Source organism: Puma concolor, chromosome D1 (assembly GCF_028749965.1).
Source record: "Puma concolor isolate L17-30 chromosome D1, mPumCon1.1.hap2, whole genome shotgun sequence".
Lineage (NCBI taxonomy): Eukaryota > Metazoa > Chordata > Mammalia > Carnivora > Felidae > Puma > Puma concolor.
Window position 1 is genome coordinate 54559442 of NC_141676.1, and position 13753 is coordinate 54573194.

Here is a 13753-nt window from a genome sequence, read left to right on the forward strand (position 1 = left end):
ATGTCCGTTTCCAACATCACAGTCTTCAGGCCTTCTGTGCTGACGCTGATAGGGATCACAGGCCTAGAGACTGTGCAGTGCTGGATTGGGATTCCATTCTGTGTCATGTATCTCATTGCTATGATTGGAAACTCCTTGCTTCTTCTCATCATCAGGTCAGAACGCAGCCTCCATGAGCCCATGTACATTTTCGTAGGCATGCTGGGAGTCACAGATACTTTACTTGGCATGAGCATTGTGCCCAAGATACTTGCAATCTTCTGGTTTCATGTACCAGAGACTTGTTTTGATTCTTGCTTGCTTCAAATGGGGCTCATCCACACATTTCAGGGTATAGAGTCAGGCATCCTGTTGGCCATGGCTCTGGACCGTTATGTGGCCATCTGTTATCCACTAAGACATGCTGCCATCTTCACCCACCACCTAGTCACCCAAATAGCAGCTGTGGTAACACTCAGGACTGCCCTTCTTGTAGCCCCATCTTTAGTACTGTTAAAATGCCAGTTTCATTTTTACCATACAACCATCATCTCCCACTGCTACTGTGAGCATATGACCATTGTGAAACTAGCTGCAGAAAATGCACGAGTCAATGAATTTTATGGTTTGTTTGGGGCATTTATAGTTGCAGGGTTCGACCTCACATTCATCACTTTGTCTTATGCACAGATCTTTTTCACAGTTTTTCGTTTGCCCCAGAAGGAGGCTTGTTTGAAAGCATTCAATACGTGCATCGCTCACATGTGTGTCTTCCTCCAGTTCTACCTCCTTGCCTTCTTCTCCTTCTTCACACATAGGTTTGGTGCTCATGTTCCCCCTTATATCCACATCCTCTTTTCTAGCCTCTACTTGCTGGTCCCCCCGTTTCTCAATCCACTTGTGTACAGTGCCAAGACCACGCAGATCCGCATTCACCTGGTAAAGATGTTGTATTCATTAAATGCACTGTGATTAACGTCTTCAACCTTCTCCTTTATGCAAAATAACAATCATTCAAAACAGAATAAAACAGAAAAATGCATATGATTCATGATGCTTGACTTGTCTTCTTAATTGTTTTGTGAAATTTGCCTGCATTTTAGGCAGTTTTCACATCACAGCCCATGACACCTATCAGTCAGTGCGATTTAGATCCTACTAGGTAATGAGAATGGGATGGTAGAAACAGCAATAGTGAATATGTACCAATTCCCTTTCTTTTTTCTTATTTTTCAGTTCCTGATTGAATTTTCTCCTTTAAGTATTCTTCTCCACAACGATCCATAAATATCTATTTCTCAATGAGTTTCCAAGCACCCAAGACTCATTGTCTTGGATTGTCCAGGTACTTGATGAAATCACGTTGTTGAATCTATTTGTTTCTGGATCATCCTCATCATCTTTAAAGTAAATGAGAGGAGGGGTTCCTGGATGGCTCTGTTGATTAAGTGTCCAACTTCGGCTCTGGTCATGATCTCATGGTTCATGAGTTCAAGCCCTGCACTAGGTTCTTTGCTGAGACCACGAAGCCAGCTTGAGATTCTCTCTCACCTTCTCTCTCTCTGCCCCTGCCAACCTGTGCACTTTCTTTCCCTCTATTAAAATAAATAAATAAACTTAAGAAATAAAATTAATGAGAGGAAGCATTTTGTTCTCATTCAAACAAAAAACCCAAAGAAACAAAAAACTGTATACAATCTAATGACACATAGTCTTCAAATTTCAACATTTCTGGTGTCATTCAGGGCATTAAGGTATAAACATTATGAACAATCCATCATTTTATTTTACAATTCAGTGCTTTTTATGCACACTCACCATTTATGTCTTTATTAATTCCTCAAGTGTTATCAAAACCCTACAATATTATAAATGCTATACTCAAGAATAGAAGCAAAATGAGAAATTTGACAGTGTTTATGTTTTTTGGGTTTATAGCCATCATAGCTTAATATCACTGGGAGAAAGAGAGAGAGAGGGAGACGAAAATAATAGAAGAAATAGAGGTACCTCTGGAATGTAGGGTTAGCCAAGAGAGTGAAGCATTGAAATCCAAAGGAAAGCAGCATCTGTAGTATATTCTTCTTTTCTTTTGTTTTAATTACAAAGTCTGATTCCTCTTTTAAGTTTTTTGTTAATTCCAGTTAGTTAACACACAGTGTTATATTAGTTTCAGATGTGCAATATAGTGATTCCATACTTCCATACAACACCTTGTGCTCATCATGACAAGTGGACTTCTTAATCCCCATCACCAATATAACCCATCCCTCCACCCACCTCCCTGCTGGTAACCATCAATGTGTTCTCTCCAGTTAAATGTCCTTTTTTTGATTTCTTTCTGTCTCTTATTTTTTCCCTTTGCTTGTTTGTTTTGTTTCTTAAATTCCACGTATGCTTGAAATCATGTGGTATTAGTTTTTCCCTGTAGCGAGTCTTAAGGAATGACAGATGAATTGCTGGTAGGTAAGGACATACCATGCCAGGTAGATGGTCTTGGAGCTTAAATAGAGAATCAAGAAATGGCACCGTTTTTCTCAATGTAATGCACAACTTGTAGAGACAAGAAAACTACAAATGTCAAGAATGGTTATGGACACTATACAAAATGGGTGAACTTTATTCTGAAAGCTATCATATGTCACTGGCCAGTTTTCACTCCAAAAATGCGCATGTGTGTGAATGTGTGTACCTATTTGACATACAGCAGGGTATCTTCTCAGTGGACTTAAAGCATCATGCTTTTAAATCACTCAAGGTTATTGTGCTAATGAACACATAAAGTGTTCTGTCCAAATTAATGACTTCAGAACTTAAGGCTTGTGGGCCGTTCCTGAAAACCTGAGCTCATGGGTCATTTTTAAAAAGAGTATGGAAAATATTCACATGTGTGCAGACGTCCATACTTTGATTTGTGACACTTAAATCAATGTATACATAAGAATTTATTAGACTGCATGTCACATGGATGTAGATACTCTGGCTTGTTTTATAGACTGGGCTTTATCAATGAATACTGAATTTGATCACTTTGTAAATCTAGAGGCTATCCTGAAGCATCTTTTGAGGCTGTTTTAAATGTCAGTATTTATTACGGAAAGAGCCTAAATGTTCATCAACTAGAGAATGGATAAAGAAATTGTGGTTTATGTACACAATGGAATTCTAGTAGGCAGTGAGAAAGAATGAAATACGGCCTTTTGTAGCAACATGGATGGAACTGGAGAGTGTTATGCTAAGTAAAATAAGTCATACAGAGAAAGACAGATACCTTATGTTTTCACTCTTATGTGGATCTGGAGAAACTTACCAGAAGACCATGGGGGAGGGGAAAGAAAAAAAGTTACAGAGGGAGGGAGCCAAAGTATAAGAGACTCTTAAAAACTGAGACTGAACTGAGGGTTGATGGGAGGTGAGAGGGAGGGGGGGTGGGTGATGGGTATTGAGGAGGGCACCTGAAGGGATGAGCATTGGGTGTTGCATGGAAACTAATTTGACAGTAAATTATATATGAAAAAAAATAAATGTCAGTATTTATGAGATAGGGTTTGCTTGGATTACCAATAGGGGTTGTGGTGCTTTAATAACAATTTCTTTGGAATAAAAGAAAAAAAAACATCGGAGGCAATTGTAATGTTCTAGTCAGAGTTCAGCAAACATTTATGCAAATAAACAGTTTGGGTAATCGTCTGCAAAGAAACAAAGAGTATTTTGTAAGTATTTATATAAAAAGCGACAAAGCATATTTCCAAAAACATTTAGATCAAATTATGTATAATTATTTATCATGTATAATTGACAATGATAATAATGATAGTAGTCAGATGTGTAGTTTTCTGTAATGAAAGTCTACTAAGCAGCGGAAAGTGGAAATGTCCATCATAACTGGTCATTGTGAGAATACTACTCAATTTACAAAGCTTCAATAAAATAAAGATCTAAAGAATGATACTACAAGAGAATGAGTGTTAAATGTGTGATAGAGAGCCATTGAGGATACAGATTTTGTGTCCAGAAGTGTCTCAGTGAAAGAAGGGTCACAGAATACTTATTTATATGTAACTCATTGGCACAGGAACATACATTTAAGTACATTTAAGTGTCCTTTCGATCTTTTTTCCAAATGAGGACAGCAGAAAGAAACTGACAGAAGTAAATTTAATTACTTAATTTTTACAGAAAACTTTTTATTTTGTAAGGAATGTCAAAAAATACAGATTGTATATATTAATTCTCTACATCTCCCCGGTGGGGAAAAAGAAATGAAGAGACCAAGGGGATTCTGCAAGTTGCAGAAATGGCTTCAGAGACATTAGATGTGGATGGACAAAAGAGGGCTTCATTATGAGCTGTTGGGTCCCTGGGGGCTTGGGTTAGTGGCTAGGAAATCTCTATTCAGATCTCCTCCCTCTCCATGTACACTGGGGAACGTTATACTTGCCAATTCAAGCTTAATAAAGTTATGCTGTGTCTAGAAAATACAGACCTTCCTGTGAGTTTTGTTGGAGTGTGATCCAACCAACATGAGCTCAGACACATTCACAAAAGAGCGTGCAAGTCTGTTTTGCAGGGACAGAAGAAGAGAGGAAAGTCTATTCCAGAGATGTGCAGTTTGGCAGATGGCCGAGCAGCAAATGGATAAGAGTTCATGATATATACAGCGGGCTGTTCTAGAGGGTGCAGAGAGAAGAAAGAGATGCTGCCAGCATAAGCACAAGTGAATGAGATGAGAGTCTCAGGAGGAAAAAGAGTGAATGACAGGTGAGTGATGAGTGATGAGTGATGGTGTTACGAAGACAGACCATGGTTTTCAGGAGTCTTGTAAAAACACAACTGGCCCCCAATAACAAAGCATGAAGTCTCCTTCCCCACCCAATAATGTTTCACTACCAGCTTTTCCAGTGATAACCACTCCATCCCCCCTGCCCTGCACTCACTTAGGTCCTCTCCCACCTGCCTTCCCACCACCTGTACCTGTCAGGTAATGCTGCCACATCGGCTCCTTACTGTTAAATATGCAAGACAATGTGAATGGTACTGAAGGGTTTCTCTTCTAATTCTGATTAACTCTAGAAAGAAGAAGTGAATGAAAGAATCCATGATTGAAGAATCTCTAGGATTAAGCATTGGGGAGCAAAGCTTTGGAAATCATGTTTTAGTTGACTAACTGCTCTATTCTAAATATGCATCAGCTGATACAGACTTGCTTCTAGAATGGACCTGTTGAGTGGGTTCCTTCACTTGAGGTTTAGCCACATAGACCACAGCTCTTCCTGCATTACTGGCATTTTTAGTGACAATAAATATATGATTAAATGATCATGGGCTTGCTGACAGAAAGTAACAGTGTTGGACCAACTAGGAAAGAATGAAACAACTGAATCCTGTTTTCACCAAATAAAAACTTTCTAATGTAGCCTGAGGCTTTCTAATTTAAGATATGTGATTTTTAAAAAGCAATGATCTTTTCAGATACAAATGTATCTGAACTAGACTAAGAGCCCAGTTTTCAGAAAAGTCAGTCATCATGAATCAAGGTGATTAAATGTTCTTTAGTTGAGCGCTCTCCTCCATCATTTCTGGTATCCCAAGTCTGCTCCGTGTCTTCCATTCCTACTTCCATATTGGACTCCTGTTGGGAAACGTGCCCTTTCACCCCTTTATTTTTGACTCTTTTCTCATGCATGAGCTCATGAAAAATTCAAATGTTCAAGTGATATATATTTCATTAAGAATTAATGAGCTTACATTGGCCAAATCTCATGTTACTGGCAGCTGTGAGCAGTTTAAGCCCAAGAACCTAGCCTCTAGTCCATGAATTACCCATTTACCCATTTTCCCACACTCTGTTGTCAGCAAGATTGAGTCCTCTTGCCTCTATACATTGTCGCCTCTGAGTTTCCATGTTTTCTAGAGATTCCTTCCATCTAGGTATTCAGAAATGGGTATTACAAAATGTCAGCGAATTTAAGCACACCACTAATTTTCAGGAATTCAATTGTTATTATGTGGGCAAAATAAAATAGAGTTTTACTAGGCATGTAAAAATGGCATGAAATTTTCACCCAGACTCACCAAAAGTGCATGGGCTTGGATAATCTATTCAAAGCACTTCCATTACTTTCTTTTGAAAGGACTTCTGGGGAAGGGAAGAAAAAATAAGATAAAAGCAGAAGAGGACAAACCATTAAGAGCCTCCTGGGTGTAAAGAACACTCTGAGGTTTACTGTAAGGGTGGTGGGTGGGGGATGGGTTAAATGGGTGATGGTCCTTAAGGAGGGCACTTGTTGGGATGAGCACTGGGTATTATATTTAATGACAAATCACTAAATTCTACTCCTGAAACCCTTCTTACACTACATGTTAACTAACATGGATTAAATTTAAAAAGTGAATTTGTTAATGGAAAAAAAAAAAACAAACAAGGAAAAGAGAGACATCCAGTCTTACGGAGATACAAATGATATAGATAGATGAATATATTGTGCCCCTGGGTGTCACCAGTTTCTCTGTTCTCTTTCATAGGGAGTTTTTTTACTTAAAAAAATCAAGAAATAAACAGAAAAAGAGGCTCCTGGGTGTCTCAGTTGAGCGTGACATTCTTGATTTCAGGTCAGATCAAGATCTTGGGGTTGGTGAGTTCAAACCTCATGTCAGGCTGTGTGCTGATGGTATAGAGTCTGTTTGGGATACTCTCTCTCTCCCTTCTCTTTGCCCCTCCTGTGATGTCTGTCTCTCTCTATTAAAAAAAAAAAAACCTTAAAATATAAAACTTATGGAGATTTATCTACTAATGTACTGGTCAGAGTCAGATTTGTTGATCCAAAGTGTCAGTTCCAGACCTAGACACAATGGAAAATAACAGAATATTATCAGGTAGTTGGAATGTGGAATATGGAGATTCGTCAAACTCTGCTTGAAATGTCATTTCCAAGCAAGTTTAACAGGTATAATTATTGTATCCCCAGGTGCAGAGGCACATAACAGAGAGATCAGCAGATACTCTGTTACCCACATGATCTGGCTGGTTGTGATGCAATTGACTTGCCTTCTATGTAACTTCTCATTGTGCTACACTACTCATGGATGTCCGTTCTGAAAACACAATGTGTATCGGCGGATCATTTTCCTTCCAAAATGTAAATAAGAAGGATGATATGATCTTAGAGTTCTGACAAAATCAGAGACCCACTCTGATGACTTTATACAAACAAGAGTAGAGGAGAAGGGTGCCACTGACTGAGAAGCTTCTTTCATTCATTTCTGGAAGCTCAAAGACATTATGTCCACTTCCAACATCACAGTCTTCATGCCTTCTGTGTTGACACTGATAGGGATCCCAGGCCTAGAGACTGTGCAGTGCTGGATTGGGATTCCATTCTGTGTCATGTATCTCATTGCTATGATTGGAAATTCCTTGCTTCTTCTCATCATCAGGTCAGAGCGCAGCCTCCATGAGCCCATGTACATTTTCGTAGGCATGCTGGGAGTCACAGATATTGCGCTTGCTACCTCCATTATGCCCAAGATGCTTGGAATTTTCTGGTTTCATGTGCCAGACATTTATTTTGATTCCTGTTTGCTTCAAATGTGGCTCATCCACTCATTTCAGTGCATAGAGTCAGGCCTTCTGTTGGCCATGGCTGTGGACCGTTATGTGGCCATCTGTTATCCCCTAAGACATGCTGCCATCGTCACGCACCGCCTAGTCACCCAGATAGGGGCAGTGGTAACACTCAGGGCTGCTTTCCTAGTAGCCCCATGCCTAATACTGATAAAGTTCAGGTTTCAGTTTTACCATACAACCATCATCTCCCACTGCTACTGTGAGCATATGGCCATTGTGAAACTGGCTGCATCAGATGTGCGGGTCAACAAAATCTATGGCTTGTTTGTGGCATTTACAGTTGCAGGGTTCGACCTCACATTCATCACTTTGTCTTATGCACAGATCTTTTCCACAGTTTTTCATTTACCCCAGAAGGAGGCTCGGTTGAAAGCATTCAATACGTGCATCGCTCACATGTGCGTCTTCCTCCCGTTCTACCTCCTTGCCTTCTTCTCCTTCTTCACACATAGGTTTGGTGCTCATGTTCCCCCTTATATCCATATCCTCTTTTCTAGCCTCTACTTGCTGGTCCCCCCATTTCTCAATCCACTTGTCTATGGTGCCAAGACCAAGCAGATCCGCATTCACCTGGTAAAGATGCTCTATTCATAAAATTCACTGTGATTAACTCCTTCAACCTCCGCATTAGTAACAATCTCTCAAAATAAATATAACATTTAAAAAGCCACATTATCTGCAATGCTTCAGTTTTGTATATTTGTTTTGAGTAATTTGTCCGCATTTTATGGTTTTCACATCATTATACCCCATGACAACTATTATTTGGTCGGTTTTGGGATGCTACCACCTAATAAGAGGAATAAACATAAAGATTAAAATAGTGAAAATATATTGTTTCCTTTCCTCTTTTATTTTTTATTTCCTGGTTGAGTTTCTTCTCTATGGATTCTTCTCCAGAAGGATTCATATATATGCATCTATCACTGAAATCAAATGCAGCCAACCTCTTTGTTTTAGAATGTGCAGGTACTCAAAGAAAACAAGGTGTTCATGTGGGTTGAACTTTTTGTCACCTAAACAGGTTTCTTTTGAGAAGGTGTATTTTAAGCATATTGTGCTAAGAAACAAACAAAAAGCAAACATGCACATAGAAGCCAAATCTTTAAGGATGTAATGAGATAAAAATATCTAAGGGGCACCTGGGTGGCCTAGTCAGTTAAGCCTCCAACTAAGTCTCAGGTCATCTCTCAATTCATGGGTTTGAGCCACATGTAGGGCTCTGTGCTACAGCTCAGAGCCTGGAGACTGCTCGAATTCTGCGTCTCCCTCTCTGTGCTCCTTCCCTGCGTGTGCTCTGTCTTTCTCTGTCTCTCAAAAGTAAATAAACCTCATTTTTTTCAAAAAATAGAACAGAATACTACTAAAAGAAATAATTAGAGAACAAAAAGATAATTTGTAAATTAAACAGCCATATGAGAAATAAAAGAAAAAACAATGAAATTCTCAGAAGTTAGATATAAGAAAGTAGAACAGAAGGACAAGTGTTAAGTATGGGGGCTGGGATGAAAAACTATATAGGGCCAATCCAAGAACACCAACATATCACTAAACTGGAGTTCTAGAAAGTCAGGGAAGATAAAATTATAGGTGGGCTGTAGTAGACCAGGAACATATTAGAAAATTATACAAGACTATTCCAAAAACCAAAGGACACAAATCCAAATTGGGAGAATCCACCATGTACCCAGGGAAAAAAGAACACAATTTCATAGTAAGTTAAGAAAATGAAAAGCCTAAGGCTACAGTGGCAGAAAGTATTTGCAAAATACATGTTTGACAAAGCACTTGTATCCAAAATATACAAAGAACTTTTAAATCTCAACAATAAGGAAATAAACAAGTTGCTTAAAAAGTAGGCAAAAATCTGAAAACATATTTCACCCCAAAAAGACATAACAAATAGCATTAAGCATGTTTTAAGATGCTCAATATCATTTGTCATTAAGGAATTGCAAAGTAAAAAAATGGGATAGCATACACACCTGTCAGAATGGGTAAAACCTGAAATACTGGCAAAACCAAATGCTGGTGAGGATATAGAATAATAGGGACTCTCGTTCATTGCTGGTGAAAATACAAAATAGTACAGCCACGCTGAAAGAGAATTTGCATTTCTCACCAAACGAAACATAGTCTTACCATGTGGTCAGCCTTGCACTCCTAGATATGGTACTAAATGGGTTAAAAACTTATGTCCACACAAAGACATGCACATAAATGTTTAGAGCAGGTTTATTTTTAATTGCCAAAAATTGGAGGCAACTAAGATGAAGGGAAAAATAGACTGTGGCACCTCTTTAAAATGTAATGTGAGTATTTGATTAAAAAAAAAGAGAGAGCTAGGGGTGCCCGACTGGCTCAGTGGGTTGAGCTTCTGACTTCGGCCTAGGTCATGATCTTGCCATTTGTGGGTTCGAGCCCCACGTTGGGCTCAGAGCTACAGCTCGGAGCCTGGAGCCTGTTTCGAATTCCATGTCTCCCTCTTTCTCTCTACCCACCCCTGCTCACACTCTGTCTCTCTCTGTCTCAAAAGCAAATAAACATTAAAAAAATTTAAAACTCAAGAGAGCTATCAAGCTATGAAAAGACATGGAAGAGCCTTTAATGCACAGTTTTGAGTGAAAGAAGCCATCCAGAGAAGGTTACATCTGTACATGATTCCAAATATATGACATTCTGGAAAAGGCAAAACTATAGAAATAGTATAAAGATGAGTGTAGCCAGGAGTGTAGGAAGAGAGAGGGAGGGTTGAATGGGTGGAGCACAGGCAATTGTAGAGTAGTGAAAGTGATCTGTATGATACTGTGATCGAGGGTATATGACATTATGTACAGGTATCCCCCACTTTTTGAAAGTTCACGTTATGCCCCTTAGCTCTTCGGAAAGACTTACATCAGTACCTGTTGTCACCACTTGAAAGAACTCTGAAGAGTATTTCACTTTTACAAAAAAAGCAAAACAAGCGTTCAGTGTGTGTTTTGCATTGAGCCATTACAGAGGGAGCGAGAGGAGGCCAGCCTTCCTGGGGACCCACACTCAACATCACAGCATCAACCCCCCAGAGTTCTGAACCGTGTCTCTGAGCATCTGTGCTTTATCTGGATTAATTTTGTGCATCTGTTAGCAAGACATGTCTGAAGGTGCCAGAAAACCTTAACAGAGATTATTTTGGGGGACTGGACATGCTAAAACAATTTTTCATATGAATTAATGGTAATTGCTTCTTTGTTTATGCCATTTCAGCTGAGGAAAGGTTCCATAGAGAGGTTCTACTCTTGGATAGATCTGTACTTATCAGAACCACAGAACTGTAACAGAGAAGGTGAATCTTGATGTAAACTGTGGGCTTTGGTTAATAGTAATGCATCAATATTGGCTCCATTGTTTAAAAATCAGACATGCGATCATTAAGTTTTTATATAAAATGGGAGTAGTAAAAAGGACACAATAGTAGCTTCAAAAGGGAAAAGAGTAAGTTAGTAAGCAAGAGCTGATACCTATAGGATTGGAAACCAGAATGGCCTTGCCGATTTCCACAGTAATACAGGATCTAGAAGATAGCATAAAATCCCTGCGAAATGTTGAGGAAAGCTACTGGGATCCTGACGATAACAGTAGACACTTGTATCTCAGTATGTTTACATGTTCCTTGCCCTCACTCAATCAATAAAGAGCAGAAGAAGAGCCAACCCATATTTTCATGTATAGGGAAAAAAACAATCTCCAATTTCTGATCCAGCCCCCAAGCCACACCACAAAAGACTGTCTAGGGAGAGAGGGTTGGGGGAGAGTAGCCTACTGTTAGAGAAAACACTGGAAATACCACAAACCCTGACACAAATGCCAAAAAAGAGAGTCCACCCTGTGATGGAAAGTAGTGACAACAGGTCTGAGGCCTTTTGAGTAAGACATTCTTCAAATAGGGAACTAATAGGAGTAGTTGAAAGTGCATGGAAATAGGAAAGTGCATGGAAAGTGCGTGGAAAACACTCTTGAGCAAGTGTTGAATTTGTGGGAGGAAAAACCATGACAGAAATGGTTGTCAGTTAAAACTGACAAAAAACTAGTAACCACCCTACTCTGAAAGAACCCCCTCACTCTCCTGTATACAACTGTTATCAATATTCCTGGAAAACAGGAAGCATTTCCAGCGAAGAGCTTCTGTCGAAAATAGAAAATAAAAATACAAATAAAATAACAATGAAAATAAAAATGTTTCTGGTGATAAATGCTCTGTCTCCCCTGCATGAACACCCACACAACACACACAGACACACTCACACACCGGTGTGTCCTAGAGAAACTACATTATATTGCTCCAATCTGAAGTCATTCTCTCTATGAATAATTGGTAGATATGGGAATAAAATAAGAAAAAAAAGTACAGAAATAGACAAGAAATAGATCATATGATATAAGAATCGTTTAAAGTTGGGGTGTCTGGGTGGCTGAGTTGGTTAAGCTGCTGACTCTTGATTTCATCTCAGGTCGTGATCTTGCGGTTAGTGGGTTCAAGCCCCACATCAGGCTCCGTGCTGATAGCGCAGATTCTGCTTGGGATTCTCTCCCTCTCTCCCTCTTTCTCTGGCCCTCCCCCGTTCATGCTTGCTCTCTCTGGTGATAATGCTATATCACAACAAAAAGGAATACAATAAAACAGATCACTCACTGGTGTCCCAAAAGATCACCAGGAAAGTTAGAAGGAAATCTGTAAAATTTGTCTTATGTCTCTTCTACCTCCGTTTCTTTTTCTTCCATCATTTAGACTCTCCTCTTCCCCATCTCAGATGTCCTGATGAAGCCCCACTCGCTAAACATCCCCTCCCCATAACTGCACTTCACTCACAGATTAATCTTTTCTTTCTGTCTCCAAGACACCGTAATCCCATTGAAAATAAATTTTCAGCAATTAACTTTAGCTTCATGTTAAATGGCTACACAGTTGGTTTATGGAACTAAATTAGATCAATAGACTTAAGCATCTCAACATTTTATTACATAATTTGTAAGAATCATATACCAACTTAAGGAAAGTCCTAATGGGGTGACCCTTTGAGTATTATGTCCGCTAAACTTTAACTCAAAAAATGGCGTCCAAATGAATATAGAGAACAATCTAATGCTTGCCAAACAGGCTGCAGGTCAGAAGACGGGGAACATGAGGAAGGGAGGGAGGGATAGAAGCTGTCAGTCACGGGAATAAATGCCAAGCTTGGGGAATCTGGTCAGTGGGATTGTAATAGGATTGCATGGTACATACGGGACACTCATGGCAAGTATATAACATACTATAACATACAGACTTGTGGAATCACAGTGTGGTACACTTGAAACTAATGCTACATTGCATATCAACTATACTTCAGTTAAAAAAAAAAAGAAAAAGAAAGAAATGGATTCCAAATATTTCAATCATATGATATGAAGTACTGGAATATTGAACACCTAATAAAAACTGAAAGTAAAGGTGGTAAAACTATGCTGCACAATGATACTGACTCCAGTGCAATCAAGAGGTAAAAAGACAGACATCTCTTAAGCCCATGTTCCTCTTAAGCAAATACATTCAGCCCCCTTTGATTTGAGAATGGGGACTGGGGGAGGATGGAAGCCACTTGTCATCCACCTGCTTTGTATCCATGTTTATACCCTCACTTATAGCTATGTATTCATAGGAATACGCCCCCTCACACTCACATCCCACTCAAATGGGCTATCTCCTCGCTGGCATTTCACCCAACACATCCCTTGCTTTTATGCATTCTGTCGCAACTACAGAAAAGTAGTAACCAGTAGATTACCCTCCCTCTCTTTTATTGAAAGCCTGGGGACCCCTACTTCCTAATGTGAAACCCTGTTACTCCTGCTCGGGGGTATTTTGAAGTAATACATTGTCTAATTTTCAAGCAGGGACCCAAATGAGACAATGTATTTTTCCTTCACTACTTGTCAGGCATATCCACCCATTTAAGAGTCCAACTCAGTTTGAGGCTGCATATTCTTTAGGTTTTATAATATTCATCGTATAATTTTAAGAAATATGTTGATTAGCTGACAAGAATCAATGAAGTCACCTGTGGATGTTTAGTGCCTATCATGGCCCTTAGCATCATTCCAGCGGCCCACCAAGGTTGAGAAGGACAT

The 13753-nt window shown here is 39.4% G+C and overlaps 2 protein-coding genes across 2 annotated transcripts; both read left to right on the forward strand.

Moving 5' to 3' along the window:
- On the forward strand, positions 1-2761 carry LOC147576713 (olfactory receptor 52A1-like). Its single transcript, XM_086676414.1, has 2 exons — positions 1-926; positions 2632-2761. The coding sequence occupies exons 1-2, from the start codon at positions 1-3 to the stop codon at positions 2759-2761; spliced, it is 1056 nt and encodes a 351-aa protein (XP_086532540.1).
- Positions 2762-7261: 4500 nt separating this feature from the next.
- On the forward strand, positions 7262-8200 carry LOC112864937 (olfactory receptor 52A1-like). The gene has a single exon (XM_025927946.2). It carries the CDS (start codon positions 7262-7264, stop codon positions 8198-8200), a length of 939 nt encoding a protein of 312 aa, XP_025783731.2.
- Positions 8201-13753: the final 5553 nt, after the last annotated feature.